Source organism: Anser brachyrhynchus (assembly GCF_964034855.1).
Source record: "Anser brachyrhynchus genome assembly, chromosome: 2".
Lineage (NCBI taxonomy): Eukaryota > Metazoa > Chordata > Aves > Anseriformes > Anatidae > Anser > Anser brachyrhynchus.
In genome coordinates this window covers 83,493,876-83,510,159 of record NC_137695.1, presented here as the reverse complement: position 1 = coordinate 83,510,159, position 16,284 = coordinate 83,493,876, and the positions used below count along the sequence as shown (strand labels likewise).

The 16,284-nt window shown below is 33.8% G+C and overlaps 1 protein-coding gene across 10 annotated transcripts in view; it reads right to left on the bottom strand.

The window, feature by feature from the left end:
• Nucleotides 1-932: 932 nt before the first annotated feature.
• DNAH5 (dynein axonemal heavy chain 5) overlaps nucleotides 933-16,284 on the bottom strand; it is a 152,279-nt gene continuing 136,927 nt past the window's right edge. For 4 of the 10 annotated variants that reach the window (XM_080579301.1, XM_080579304.1, XM_080579306.1 and 1 more), the window contains 6 exons: nucleotides 15,778-15,981; nucleotides 15,010-15,225; nucleotides 12,296-12,508; nucleotides 10,054-10,206; nucleotides 8,116-8,347; nucleotides 933-6,582 (listed from right to left, as the gene is read on the bottom strand). In XM_080579301.1, coding sequence (XP_080435427.1) covers nucleotides 6,431-6,582; nucleotides 8,116-8,347; nucleotides 10,054-10,206; nucleotides 12,296-12,508; nucleotides 15,010-15,225; nucleotides 15,778-15,981 — 1,170 coding nt within the window. In that variant the 3' untranslated portion in view covers nucleotides 933-6,430. Of the gene's footprint in view, nucleotides 6,583-8,115; nucleotides 8,348-10,053; nucleotides 10,207-12,291; nucleotides 12,509-15,009; nucleotides 15,226-15,424; nucleotides 15,545-15,777; nucleotides 15,982-16,284 lie in introns of those variants that run through there. The other 6 variants (XM_080579303.1, XM_080579305.1, XM_080579302.1 and 3 more) reach the window with 4 other exon arrangements.

Sequence of the window (16,284 nt, the reverse complement as noted above, 5' to 3'; positions counted from 1 at the left end):
ACCTTAATTCTGCTGTTCTGGCTGCTGAACCTCTGAGACTAGAAAGCAGATTAGGTCTAAAATACTTATAATCATGTCTGAAATTGGTATTTTATGCATGCAAACTTACCAGTTGTCAATGACAGATAAAACTATTCAGATGAAACTTTTTTTTTTGTCATTTTGTAGTTAGTTCGTTTGTTTTTACATAATCTTGCCTTGCAGCTATATTAGGAATAATATATTTGACCATTTAGACCAAGATCTTAAAGCCACAATGCTTAAACTGTTTTCTGAAATTTGCAATTAATTGTCTATAATTGTAATATGCACTTTATTGCTTGCCTACATTTAATTGCGATTTATTGAACCTTTTGACTTATTGGTCAGACACTTACATATTTCACCTTTACTTGTGAGAACTTTCAGACTCCAATTCCATTACACAACTCAATAAAATCTCTGTCATCTAAAGTCAATTTAAAACATTTATTTTGTGCACACATATATTTTTCTTTTAATTAAAAGTATTCTTTTACTTAGAAATTTGTTATGGAAAACAAACTTTCCTTAGCTTATTTTGTATGTGAGTGTTTTTAATTCGATAGGATATTTTCTACTTAGAGCAGTCACACGTGATCTTCTGTAATTAAGAAAATTGGAAAAGATCTCTTTGCCTTTTTTCTATCATGCATAAGACAGCACTTTAGGTAAATTCATTCTCAGCACTTTTCCTGTAATAAACACATTTCTCTTTAATAGTTTTCTCCTTCCAGCAATCACCATGAAAACAGTGTCTGTAGATGATTACAAAGACAAATAGCTTTTAATTTCTATTAAAGGAAACTCATTCGGATTTGTATTAATCTAACATAAATTAAAAACATAAAATATCTTAATGTCATTTTATAACTATATATATTAAATAATGTTGGTTAATGCCAAGATTGAGCACATAGAAGCATCAAATCAGATGAACGCCTCAATTAGACAAGCTGTACCATACCTAGAATTTTATTCTTTTTTACACGTTTAGTATTTTTCATACGTCATTTCCACAGCCTGAGCCACAAAAGATTATTGAAAAAAAGAGAACCATTTAATACGTCATTCACTGAACTGTGTATTAACTGTAATCAATCTATCTAAAATTATTAGACACTTCTACTTGTACCCTTTATAACAATAATTATGGGGTTTAAATACTATAATCAAGGAAATAAAATATTCCCACTGAAAATAAATAAATAAAGGAAGTCAGAAGAGAAAGAGGGCAAGCAAGATTATTTTATCAAATAAGTTCAGGAACAGAGCTGCTTTTATTTCAAAAGCTTCCACCCCTGAGCCTTAACCTTATTTAGATGAATGGCAGAAACTGCTCTGTTCTCAGTACCCATTTCAATCGTCTTGATCCCTCCTCAGATCTCTCTTATCTCCACTTAATGCAAGGAACAATCTCTTCTTGAGAAAAAGTACAAAGACGTTTTTTTATTGACTGTCCCAGTGCCACAGTGTGCCTTGTAAAACCTACAAGATGCAAGATACAGTAACATAGACCAAAGCTCTGAACTGTCTAATTATAAAGACGTTTGTACTGTTCCTATGCTTTTCACTGTCAGCGCATTTTGCAAATACCAATACCAAAAATTTAATCTCTGGAACATATCTGATTTCCATACTCCCAATGCAAAGGTGCTAGAAAAAGAAACAAAACCAGTGTGATTAAATAGTGAGAACCGCATCCAGAGTCCAGATGTTCCCTGTTCCACAACATAAGCTGTGAAATCCTGCCACTTTCTTTATACCCATAGGCACTGTGAATCTACAACACAATCAAGTCATCGTGATAATTTAGAATGGTAACAGTGTTCTCAAAGGTTTGATAAAATATCTGAAAAGACAATGTCTGAAACTTACTTATATAGTGTGTGAGAAAAAGAGAAGTACGCTATACATGTCTAATACTCAACATCTGCATACATGTGATACCACAGCTAACATCCATAGTTACAAGTAATAGATCTAGAGAACATTTACCCTAAAATAAAATTAATTTAATAAATAGAACGTACAATAAAATATTGAGGTGATTCTGGTCTCCTCTACTTTCTAACATGACACTCCCTTGACTTCTTCTGAGCCTTTTTTTTTTTCTTTTCAAAGACAAGAACTCATTCAACACAAGGTAAAAGAGCAACCTGCTCATGAAGTACTATTCTGAGAACATCTCTGGTTGTACTCGACTGCGTACACCAAACATAAAACACCAAACATTGTTGGATGATATTTCCAGGGTCTGGTTTTCCATCTGGTCATTTTAGTATTATAGAGACCAGAAACCACTGTATATCCAGTGCAAACAACTAGCTCTTGGAGGAATATTATTTTCTTTTTTTTTTTTTTTAATTGAATTAAAGGAGAAAAGATTCACTCAAACCTGCTTAAAAACTCAACTCATGATGCAATTTCTCATTCATTGTGTAGGGATCAAGCACAATTTTTATTATGCCGGTACAACAGTGTAACACCAAAATCAGTTGATCAAATTTTTGCAATTCAAAGACAGTATTTTTCTTCATAAAGATTTCATTTCCATGTTTTGTTGTACATCCTCCTTTTGTGAAATTTCTCCTATTATGCATAAATGTATTTCTTAATTTGCTTCTCACTTTATCCAAGTAGCAAACATACTGAACTTCAAATATTATTCACTTGAGACCTCTTGCTTTGAAAGAATAAAGAATAGTTTTATTTGTCCTCTGTAAGTAAGGATTACTATACAGAATTTGGTGACCAAAATAGGAAAACATCAAGTGTTAAGTGATTTTTTATTCTTCAGCAAGAATTACTTCTTTCTTGGCTCACTTTTTCTATCACTAAAAATGATAGAATATCTTCAAAATACTTAAAATGAAAACTCAACATGTCACTACATACTCTAGTATATATTTTTGAGCTTGATTATTCCACAACACAGTGTCAAGAAGAAATGTGAAGCAACTTATTTTGTGCATGAAATGAACATTTTTCTTTGAAGGCACAGTCATTTCAATTTTGACTCCAATAATTTATTTATTGTCTGTATATTTTCTTCAAAACATCTCAATTGAAACAATATTGATTTATGTAAGTTAGTACAAAGGAACTGATTTTTGCAAATAATAGCTAAAAAAAGGGAGATGTATTGAACACATTTTATTTCACACAGAACTTCTAGGCCAGGTTTGCACACCCACTCTTGCCACAATCACATACAGAGCCAGCAGGCTTCACCATCATTCAGCATTTATTTTCTAAGTATGTATTGATCAGATTAGCAAGGAAAAAGAAAGATTACTTATAGTACCCTTCCCAAACTAATCTACTGTTACTATGCTGGAATCACAGATCACTTGGAGCAAGCAAGATAGATATGAGCTGTTTCAGCCTAAATACAGGGAAGCATACTGTGACATATGATTTAGTAAGGCTAATTGAAAAGATATTCTAGCTTACTTTCTTTTCAAGGAAAAAAAAAAAAGTCATTTTATATTCAAGTTATGGAAGTTGGGCAGGACGGCGGTGCTCTGAGTGAAGAGCTACATATACTGACTGCAGTTCTTGCAGTAGAAACTAGAGAAACAGAAAAACTGTTTCTAGAGAAACAGAGAAACTGCAAACAAAGTTATTTGCAGAAAATGCATGCAAAAGCACTGTCTTACAAGTTACAGTACCTTCTGTTAGACCATGTTAAGTGCTTTTCTTTCAGGTAGTTTCCTGGTTCTTCTTTTTTGCCCAAATTTTCTTGACCTAAGATAACATCTTTGGAAAAAAAAGGTTTATAAAACACCAGTCAAACATCTGCTGTTTTTCTTGCCAAGGTAGAATATCTCATACCCTCCAACAGCAAAAACTGAAATAGCTACTACAGTTCTCAGAGTGATTACAGCATAAATAATGGCTTCACTAAAAAGTTAAGAGGCAGTATCCACTTCAAATAATAAATATTTAAAACATAAAATAAAAATATTTAATATATTTCTCACTCTTCTCTATCTTCTCACTCTTCTGCCAGCTTTCTCAGTGTTGGTTCTTCTTGTTATTATTCTCTGTTTTGGATACTTCCTTAAAAGATATGATATGCACATAAATACAAAGAAATTTCTGTTCCTACCTATGTGCAGACTTCACAGGCAAATTCAGATTGGCAACTTGTATTCGCTGGTTAGTTTAAAAGCCCAGATTTTCATTTTCCTTTTATTATATTCATACACAAACACGTATACACTGTCACTCATGCTGGATATTTTAAATTTAAGCTTTTATAAGAACAAAAAGTAAAGAAAAAAGTTGTATAGCAGTTGGAAAATTTTAAGGAAAAGCTGCATATTATAGTTTGAAAGAAGATGCCAGATGCTCCAGTAAACTGTAAATCAAGTACATCTTAAGATCCATAAAGAACTATGTCATTTTTCTTCATCTATTTAATAGATCTTTTATTTTACACAGCTGATGAGCTATGTCTCATATGAATCTAACTCAGCAGCATTTTTTCCTAAGCCTTGTATATGTTCCAGAATCCTTCAGATATTTGTACACATATATCATGCTTATCGTGCAAACACGATGTTAAAACATGATTGATAAAAATAAGAATGTTGTATATGAGCACTAGTCAAGCTCCATTTCAAGATTCATTAAGAAGCCACATTGTATGTTCAGCTCCAGCTAGTTAGAACAGGATAATTGTCCAAGCAAGGGAAGGAAGAAAAAAAAAAAGCATAATATATAGGAAAAAAAATCTTTCTTCAATATTAATTTTAAAATCAAAAGAATTTAATGAATGACAATTCAGAATGAGATACTTTCTCTGCAATCCAGTTAGTACATAGAATTTAATAATGTACTTTAAAAAAAAAATCTTTGTAATGATGACTACACTTTTAAGATGGAACTGTATTGCCCACTGTGATAAAAACTTCCTTTTTCTTTCTTCCTTATAATCTCTGAAAGTGGAACCCTTCAAATTCCATGTGTGGATTTGACATAGAATTGAAAATAGCTTCTCTGTTGCAGCATTTATGTATGACAGACGCACCAGCAATACTTTCTCTTTCTGCTTCCTCTTAGAATCATACAATCACAGAATGGTTTGGGTTGGAAGGGACTTTAAAGATCATCCAGTTCCAACCCCCCTGCCATAGACAGGGACACCTCCCACCAGACCAGGTTGCCCAAGGCCCCATCAAACCTAGCCTTAAACACTTCCAGGGATGGGGCATCCACAACTTCTCTGGGCAACCTGTTCCAGTGCCTCACCACCCTCTGTATAAAGAATTTCCTCCTAACATCTATAACATCTAAACTAAATCTCCCTTCTTTTAGCTTAATAGAATCTTCTACAGTACTTTTTAGCTTGAATGACTAGTGGATCACTCTAAGGTACATGACCTATTGGACTCAAAAAGAAAAAAAAAAAAGACTTTTTGATGACTACAAAAGTGTAGTTGATTTGCAAAGCCAACAGTGTTCAACTAAGTAGAGGTATTAACGTTTCTCTCTGAAGATATACTCCCACGTGAACTTAAGCTAGCTGAGATGCAAAAAGACTTCAGCACATAAGTAGAAAAGGTTAAAGAAAACGGACAATATATAAAATCACAACATTGTAAAAATATAGCAGGAACGAAGCTAAAGCTGCTGTCATACAACTAATAACCTTGATGAAGGTTGACTCACATCTGGTGTACCAGCACATGGAAAAAAAAAAAAAAGAAAAAAAAAGAAGAAGCAACTTCATTTTTATGGAACGATTTTCTTTCTCTCCATTACTTATTTACAGGTCATGAATCAGGTAATAAGGAATTCTGGCAGTTGTCAAATGCTTGCTTTCCTGTGTAACACAATGAAATTGTTTTCCAAGTGATGGAACAGGTACAACATTGTTCCAGGCTTACCTTCCTTATTTAGAGAGCAAGCCACCTAGAAACTATCAGCCAGAAGATAATCTTGGAACACCATCATGAAGTATATTAACTAATATGAATAATCAATTCATCTTAGCTTTCCATAGGTGAAAAAAAAAGAAAAAAAAAGAATAAAAAATAAAGATATGTATTTAGCTGCTTGAAGCCCTGACACAACCATAATTAACCACTGAAAAGTAACAATGTTCAAATCAATCTTTATTCAAAATAAAATAGACATTAGTGAGATAGGAACTCTAAATATTTATCATGAAAACCAAAATATCAAAGGTAGTGCTTGAATCTATTTACCAAACTTACTATTACTCTAAGATTTAGCCTTTATAAGCCTAATGTACAGGTTTATTGAGAAAAAAAATACTAAAATGGCCATAATGGCGTCTATGACTTAGAAAATACATTTTTATAAAACAATCTATCATATAGCTAACTACATCAATGCTAATATTTCAAATCAGAAAAGAATTAGTAACCCTTTTTTAACATTATTTGACATCACACAGAAGTGCTACCCCACGCAGTACCCAGTGCTCTGGAGGCTGAAGGGTTCTAAGATCCATGGCAGCAATGTAATTCAGATCTGTTCGAACAGTCTTTTTGTAGACTGGACACGAATATAAGTGTGGATCCTTTGAAGCTGAGAAGACAGAAAAGACATTAAAAAAAAAATGAAACTGGGGGTATGAAAACAGGGCCTTAAGGGACTGGGCACAAGGCAAACATAGAACTGAATCAAAGTTCAATAGCACACATTTCTCCATCACCACCAAAAAAAAATCATACTTGATTCTCACACTGTTCATCATTGTGCTATTGCCAGATGAAGGTAATAATGCAATCCTTGAAATTTCTGGAGGCTTAGGATTTAATGTCTGCCCCCAGGAACTGGATGTAGCAAGAAATGTAAATGGAAGCTCTAGCTTGATTAGCATAATTATTAGTTCAATCTGTCCATTGAAGAGTGGCTTAAAAATATATTATTAATATGTCAAAATAACAATATGTCCTACTCATGGAAAAACAGTGAAAAATACATTTTGAAATGTAGTTAGTCTTTCAGAATATAAATCAACTTTTTCACTGAAGAATCAGAAAAATAGTCTAGTCTTAATATTTCAGTGTTCATTATTTGGCATATTGGCTACTTTCACAGTCATTATGTCTCTTATAAAAGATTAGCTACAGAAAACCCTGGAAAAATATCACATAACCAGACTTTGCTTCTGGAGGTGGAACACTTTAAACGGAAACTTCCTGTTTTACATTCAACATTGGATATTCCTATCCTGTCACACATTCCTATTCAATGTCATGCCTCTGTTAACTCAAGCATAGCCCTGTCCAGGAAAAAAGGAGTGTATTTTTATGTATATACAGCACATATATAACATATATGTTACATGAATACCATAAATACCTTATATGTGTGATATACATGTTATATATATGTGTTGTATATATATGTATACATAAATTTATAGATATAAAAACTTGTATGTTACAGTGAATTTTGGTGTGGGGGTTTAGGTTTCAAAGCTTGTATATTGTTGTAAATTTTGATTCAACCATCTCATCAGTTTAGGAGTGGCATTCTGCAAAAATCCAGGTTTATGATATATAAACTTCTGTTATATAAGCTATCATATCAAATGTATACCTAGCACTTCAAAATACCAATGAGAAAATAGACTAAGTGCCACACACTACCCATATACTTTGTGAGAAAACTAAGCAACAGTATTTTCAGAGTTGTGTATTAAGAACATTACTAGCATCTATGTTAGTGTTAAAACATAGTATGTATTTGCACCAGAAATTATGACTTCTAATTGCAGCAAAAGACTGAATGAGAGCACGTTTGTCACAAGGCAGAGAACAGCTCTTCTGTAATTGGTTTTAAAAAGTTATTAACACCATTAAGAACAGAAGGTAGAGACCTATCTAAATATTAGGGGAAGAAGTGCCCATTATCAATTATCAAGGAAAGCCACTAGCACATTTTACATAGAAGACTGAGAAGCCTCTCCTCTTGAAAAAGATGCTGTATGTATACATGAATAAAGACAGGCTGATGAAATCCCTGAAGCTCAAGAGCCTTTCATGCAGCTGAAAAAAAAAAAGTTACACTGAAGTCTATCAAATTAATGTCCTTTACAATTCAGTTACGTACTGTTGTTCTCTGCATATATCCTTATAACCGGCATCATCTCGAAGAGCACCTTGGGTTTAGATTCAGTCAGTCTCATGTTTCTTCTGTCCCAGCTAGCTCCTTCCAAATACAGACCATACACATAGACACCTTCCAAAGGAGGGCTTGTGATATCATCTTTCATCCATTTAGTGACTTCATTGCACAGCACTACACTGTCCAGAGCCCATCCTTTGTTAGCCCTTGTTATTTCCTGCCCAAAACAGATGAAGATCTGGAAGTTACATTTTTACATATGCAGAGAACCATATTTTTACAAGCATTTATTAGAAACATATTTGTATGGTCACAATTTACCCTCTCAAATTTAACTTTTTATACTATACATGTCTACAGCATTAGCCTTCTCTCTAAGCCAGCAATGGGATGGTACTACTAGGCTTCCAGTACTTATCTGCTCTATTTGATTTTCAATCTTTTTACTATGTACAGTATCTTACAACTATACAGTAACACAACCAATGAATGCCAATAAAAGTTGGCTCTTGTGAACATGAAAATTTCACAGCTTTCATGAAATAAGAAACCACTGTGATGAGTAAAACAGTTCCAGTGAAAAAAAGCAAAATGCATGTTTTGCCGCACGTTTTCTGGGATTAGCTACCTTTTCTTGTAACTATGGTATTCATTAACTGTATTCTTAATAGTGAGAGGGAGCTCACTCAGCTCTAAAACTACTTAAAGTGACTGTCAAAAAAAAAAAAAAAAAGACAACACTTGGAGATGGATGTGTTCAAGAGTCAACACACATTTTAAATTTAGTCAGTTAATTACTGCACTGGTCAACACTTGCTCAACTATCTTGCCCAATCCCTTATTATTTCTTACTATTAAGTTATGTCACACCTAAGTTTTATCCCAGTTTATTAAATTTTTTCAAGATCTTTGTTTGAAGTAACTGGAATTCATTTTGAAGTTAATGTTTACCCCATACTGCATTTATTCAGCTGCTTTAAAAGAGCAGAAGAGTTAAAGTTCAATTATCATTCTAGCTCTTCATCTTTCTCATTTCTATTTACTTCATGGTAGAGCTCAAGAGCAGAGCCCAGACAGACACTTTGTTGTTCACCTGTGACCTTTAGGTTGTTATGTACCTCTCGTTCTCTACTAGGGAACCAGAAAAGTTCAGAAGATCGATCCTACTAATAAATCCTTTCCACAGGTTTGGGTGCAAGATAAAATCCCAACTTAGGACTGTTTATTCAAAAAAAAGTATTTTGCTACATAATTCCAAGGTTATATGGCTGTGCTATTAGTAGATCACCCACTGAAACTTCAGTTACATATCCAAAGATTACACTACCCAGATTTGAGAGAGAGAGACGAGGTATTTCCTTTTCTGTAAGCCTTCGTTCTGTCTCCTCCAAAAGTTAGCTTTTGTCTGAGCTCCCATTGCATTCCTACCTGAGTATTCTTTCCCAATATGACAGAATTATCATCTCCAATCTATGTCCCAGTATGCTGACCAGCATAGGTATTTATTGTCTCCTTTTAAAGGAAAAAGTACCTCTGGGCAAGAACTGAACACAGAACAACAGGAAGGGAAAAAAAAAAAGAAAAAAAAAAAAGAAGTTCATGGGTGTAACACCTCTTTTCAGGAATGTCTGAATAGTAACATGAGACATTACTTCTCCACTCTACCTTAATAATCTTGTAAGGTAGCCCTCATAGGCCTAGGATCGAAGTAGTGAAAAAAAAATAACATACTAGTGCTTGATAATGAAAAAGTACATGTGGTGGAAGACCACTTCACTCAGTAAGTCATAATCAGTTATGCAGTCATATATCTTCACTGTTGATAAGACGGAGCCATGTGCATAACTCAACATCCATCACACCAATATACGTTTCAAAAGTATATCTAAGAATAGGCAGACTGAGACTCTGAATACTATTTACCTGTCTCATCGCAGTTAAAAATCCTTGAGGATTAAAAAACCCTGTCATCCAGAAGCAGTTTGGTCGTCTTTCAAATATCCAACTGTAAAATTGGTGGTTTCTTTCTAGAAGTTCAGTAAACCAGAAACCAAGCGTACTCGAAGCCCAAGATGCCTAAAAATAATAAACTGTGTGTTCATTTTTTAATCTTGTTCAACAGTTTTAAAACATCACATTCATGTCAATTAAAAGTAATTCCTCAGAAGGTAGTAAACAAGGTAATATTAGTAAAGCAAGTTTAAAGCTCATTTTGTATACATTAGCTTCTAGCCTGACAGTTGCCTCACACTGAAACCTGAAGCAAATTCTTGTTCTGTTCAAATTCATTGCTACCATTCCATTCAGATATGCTTAATGTTCCCTCTGGTAATTGTCTATTTTATGATGTTTTCACAGAATTAGATAGCTGTTTGAACTAGGAAGAAATATTGTCTACATGTCTTTCTAAAGTCAGGGTCATTGCTTCAAGATAATAGGATTTCTGCCAAAACTATTCATCTTTTTCTGAAAAAAAAAAAAAAAAACAAAAAAAATGTTAAGGAAAATTGAACTTATACTATGGAATGATTTATGATGATTTTTTTTCTTTGAATAGTCGTATCATACTTGTTCTGTGAAGCATCCATTATGGTCTATTTTGTACCATGAAAATACTTTGTTAATAAAAACAAAACAAAACAAACCTCTCTATATTTATTTTCATCAGCTGCCATCAACAGCTCTCATTCTCCCTGAAAACAATTTCTATTTCTGATTTGTAAGTGAAAGAGTGGAATAATTGGATTACTTTCTTTAAATCAAAGAGAGTTGTCAGATTTCAACCCATGGATTCAGTACAAATGTAATAAAATGAAATCTTTTAAATTAAAAAAGTTAATTGCCTTCAAAAGAATTAGCTGGGTGACTGGTTTATGTTTTTAAATATAATCAAGTATCCCATTAAAATACATAAGAGAAAGAGTTCTTCGGTTACCCCAATAGCTGAATAATTCAAAGGAAGAGCAATTCTATCTGAAGTTGGGGGGGTACCTACATTACACTGAGCACATCTATGTGCTTTTAACATCTCTATTAGAGCTGTCCAGTGAGTAGGAATGTCTCAATATACTAAAAGAAATTAAAAAAAAAAAAATCCTAAGCAGCTTAATAGCTTAATAAAACCCAATGCCATATCTATCCATTAGACAGTTTCCCACTCTTTCCTCTGAGACACATATTTTATTTTACTCTGTATAGTTATTACTGAAATATTTAATTTTATCCCTATTTGGAAATAACATCACCAGGAAAGCTAGCCTAGCACAATGCTAGAATATGAAAATATTTAGACTTTGATGAGACTGTTGTAGTTATCATCACATTGCTATCAACCATACCATGACCCAAAAAAAAATGATGTAATCAATACTTTGCAAGTCTTCAGAAGTGCCATGAAGATGGTTAAGGGATGGGAGCATCTATCATATGCATACTGGCTGAGAGAGCTGGGATTGGTTAACATGCAGAAGGGAAGGCTCAGGGCAGATATTATCAATGCTTATACCATGCGTGGGGAGAAATGAAGATGATGGATCCAGACCCTTCATAGTGAAAGGACAAGAGGCACAAGATGAAACATGGGAAATTCTATTTAAACTTAAGAAATCACTTCTTTTTATTTTTTTTCTTCTTTACAGTGAGGATGGTTGAATACCAGAACACAGGTTTCCTAGAGAGGTTTTAGGCTTTAGTCTTGGAAAGTCCTGTGACACCCGCTTTAGTTGACCTCACTTTAAGTGGGGTTGGACTAGACTATCTCCAGAGGTCCCTTCCATCTTCTACTATTCTGTGATTCTGTGACTACAAATCCTAGTTTCAAAGAATAGCAACAGAGTGATCCACTAGTGTGGGTGCTGTTTTTGAAAATCTATCATTGCATTTAAAGTTATTTTCTTCTTTCTAGCCTTCTAACCTGCCAATATACATAGTCTATTAAAATGGGAAATATCTGCATCTGCCACACTCATTTCTGTTTTTATAAATGAAAGACGACTTGTTTTGACTGTTCTTATTTTAGCCCAAATTAGCCCAGCAGTCGCACTGTGTCATGGTTAACATGGACACTTATATTTAAAAAAGTATTTACTGTCTGGCTAGAAGTTTAACTCTACAAAAATTAAATAAACACTTATTTTTTCTAACAAAACAAGGGATGCACACCTACTTTTGTCCAGCTAGCAGGAATTCTTCCATTATACATGCAGTCTAAAGCATCCCTCAGATTTTCACTCATAACAATTGTTCCATCAATGGCAAGTTTTAGGTCAGTCAGAGTGCTTCTCACTAATGAAATAACTCTCTGTATTTGTTCAATCTCCTGTCGTAAAAATATGTTCATAGGCTGAAAAGGTCCCATGTTCTTTAGTTTCTCTTTTACCTGTAAATAGAAAACCAAAGACCCTTCAACAGAAATAAAAGCTGGATTTATGTCAAGATTAGGCACCAATACAATTTTTACGATACACTACTTTAACTAAGGAAGTTAAGTGGTCAGTTTGGCATAATCCTCAAGTTCTCTGCAACAGAAACATAGGATTTTGTTCCAAGTGAATTCTACAATGCTGAGACTGGCTGTATTTTTAGCCTAAATCATGATTTAGTATATATATAATTCTACGAGCTAAAGTCATTTAAAAAGCCATTTAAAAGTGTAAAGTTAACAATCTAACAACAACTGTAGGGACATAACTAGAAATTCTGTAATCTATATGGCCATATTTATGCCAAAGATTAAAAACTTATAAATCATATCTTATATCAGTATATCATACATACTGAATTCTATATATAGTATCAACCCTCTTAGAAATACACGTAACATTTCCAAGTTTATCAGGATTTTGCTACACATTTACTCTAAAATAACAACCAAAAAGAGGACTTTAAATAATTTTCAACAAGTGAAAAATATTAGTGCTACTCATTCACTTTTATTGATACAAACTAAATTTGAATTTGTCATTTCCCCTCTAATTTAAGACAGATCAGGATCAAATCTGATCCTCCCAAATAGATCTCTTGCAACCTTTGATAGAGATAAATGTACCTATACAACAACAGTATGCAATATATGCCTTTATTAATCCACATATTTATTCCTGAAGATGCTAGGTAAAAGTTGAAGAGAGATGGACTAACAATGACCAGGAGATTTAGCCCATCACTAAAGCAATACCCTTCTGAGAAGCTGAACAAATTGCAATTCTTTGCAGATCTCAGACTTCTGGTTCAGCACCTATGGTCTTTTGGAAAGCCATAAAACAGGCTTCTAGGACGACTCTAGGTAAGAAATTTCAGCAAGTAGAAAGCTTTGGAAGACTGCTGGATAGTTGTTATTCAAAATTCAGATACATAACTATCTGTTCAGATAAACAACATTATCATAATTATGCCATTTTTGGGGAAAGAAGACTATGAAACTCAAAATGGGCTTCAGAAAACACAAAGCAACAGACATAAGATGGGTACCTGAAAAGAGTCTATACTCAAAAGTTATTACTGTGGAAAAACAGAAAGAAGGCTGTCAGACTGTACAAATTTCCTTGCTCCTTTCTCACAGCTCAGCATCCTATCAGGACAATTTAGGGGTTCATAAGCTACTTAGCCCTCTATTAGGTCTTCATGCTAACTTCCATTAAAGAGTAATTCAAACACCAGATGACTAAGGATAGGAAGACAGATCTTCCTCAAGGAGGAGATAGCAGGATCTAATTAATAAAACATCTTACTGCCTAAATGAGCAGGTGGAAAGTTTGGGAATCTGTTAAGGCTAGCCCTTGCACAACACACGAGCATGATTTTTTTTCTGATGATATATTGCGATGATTCATATTTCATATTCAGATTCATTTCATTTCATTTTCATATTCTATTTCATAACAAAAGTATTGCAAATACTTTACTAGTGTCATAACTAAACCTTCTTGCTTTCATGCTTTTGCAGATAAACAAACACAAAAGTTCAGCATCCTCTGATATGGGAAATATTGAAAACATAGCTATTTTACAAGCACTTTCCTGTCATTTTTTTGATGTTCGTAACCAGCCTTATCTGGTAAGAAATATGTCAGTATCCTAAAATTCTGGGGGACTAAAGTACAACTTAGACCCAGAAACAACACTTTTTCAAATACTCAGCTAAATTTAGTCTTGAGGATGGGCACAGAGTGCAGCCAATTTGTGTGCCCATGTATTTTGTCATCAGTAAATGTTTCTAACTTTCTAAGAAATCTCTCATCTCAGAAACATCCCATCTTCCACATAAAAAGAAATTAGTATTTCAGAAAAGAAATGACTGTGAGGCATCAAGTGGCCATTACAAATAACATTACATGGGCTACTATGTGTTAATATCAGTCTTGAGATAGCAACACTAGGTTTCAGACAATGAAAGCTATCACTTGTCAAGCTTTTCAGCATTCATTTCACTGAAGAAAATCATTCCCTACCACTGGAAATTAAAACAACCTAAAAATATGTTCAGGTTGTAAGCTGAATCCCATGGTAATACGCATATTAAAGCAGTAATACATTTAGAAGTATAAATACATTTGTAACACTACCTCAGTTTTCTACTACAATGTCAACAAGCTTGTCTGAAAAACTGATGACCTCCCCTGCCCTCCGTAGTGCAAATGAAAACTTAAGCATTAAGTAGTTTAATATTTTGAAAAAGCTCTTATATAAGCCCTTCAGGATATACTTAGTGACTTCATTATAGGTGTTAAGAGTCTGGTCAGGCCACTTTATGTTTTTAAAGTATTTTCTGTATAAATTAATTCAGATACGCTTTAAAAAAATAATAATACCTTTTTTTTTTTTTAAATCCGCACAAAGCAAGAAATAGCAAATGTCTTTGACAGAATTACAATAACTCACTTCAAATGGTACATAATCATCAGGAAGCTTTTCCAGCATATCATCAGCCAGTCTGGCTACAACTGCCTCCCTGGTTTCACCTCCTCCACCCGAGCTGTCTTTAGGCTGAATACAGAGGATAATATCCAATACGTCTTTGGAAAGCTTACTTTGGTAAGTGATATCAGCATTAGGGTGCAAACCAAACACCTCTGGTGTGTCATAAGCAGGAAGACTCTACATAGTGAAACATAAAAAGAGCACAATTTGAGATAGATTTATATGCTAATTATTTTTAAAAATAACAAAAAATCTTACATGGTTAAGTAAGAAGCTGGATCTCTTCACACAGTCTTACTGCAAATAACTTTCTGCGAGTTATTTGTCATGTCATGGCACAAGTCACACCAAAGTTAACAATAAATGTAGTTTTTACCTTCATACACTATTTCAATAGTCAGCTTGTTCTTCCATATCTCTACAGTCTTTGTTTCTGTGAGGTTGTACCCAATAGCTGGACTCCATTCTGTACACTCTAATAACTGTATCCCTTCAGCTACATCCCTCAAGTAAATCACATGAAAAAGAAAAGGGTACTGACGTGATAATAATGATAACTAGTACTGTCACTAAAAAATACACAGACTGTTAAAAAGCAATAAAGAATCTGTGAAGAAGAGACAAAATACATACTCAGAAGAAAAGACAAAATTCAGGAACAAAGAAACTTGTGAGAAACTTAAGTGAATTGTGTTTTTTTCCTCTGTTGAGAAGCTTTCATCTACCAACCTGTATGTACTGAAGATATTGATCCACCATAGTACATTTGGGTATGCTGTATCCTTTGTAGAAGCAGAATTCTTGACTGAATGTATTTTCACTGAACCAAACCTTTACAAAGGTGTTCATCAGCCTTTTGTCATAGTCATCTGTCACACGGCCACCATACTGAATCTCACCTATCATGTAACAAACAGTACTCCAGGAGATACCCTGAAACCAAACAGAAAAAAGTGACTTCAGCTAATCCTCTTCTCACTTATATATATCTTCCTTAGTAAGAACATCTGATACACAAAGTCCTGTATCCCCGTCCCTCTTGAAAGCAAGTTACTTTCTTACCACTGTTGTGTTAATATAACACTGTATTCGCAAAACAACTTCAAGGATTTCTCAAAATATAAGTCATTGACAACTAATTGAAGAGGCTTATTCCGGCATCTGAGCAAGAGTGATACAGCTACATTCCAATCACACTTTCAACTTCACTTCAAATGTTAATTGCAAAGTGATCTG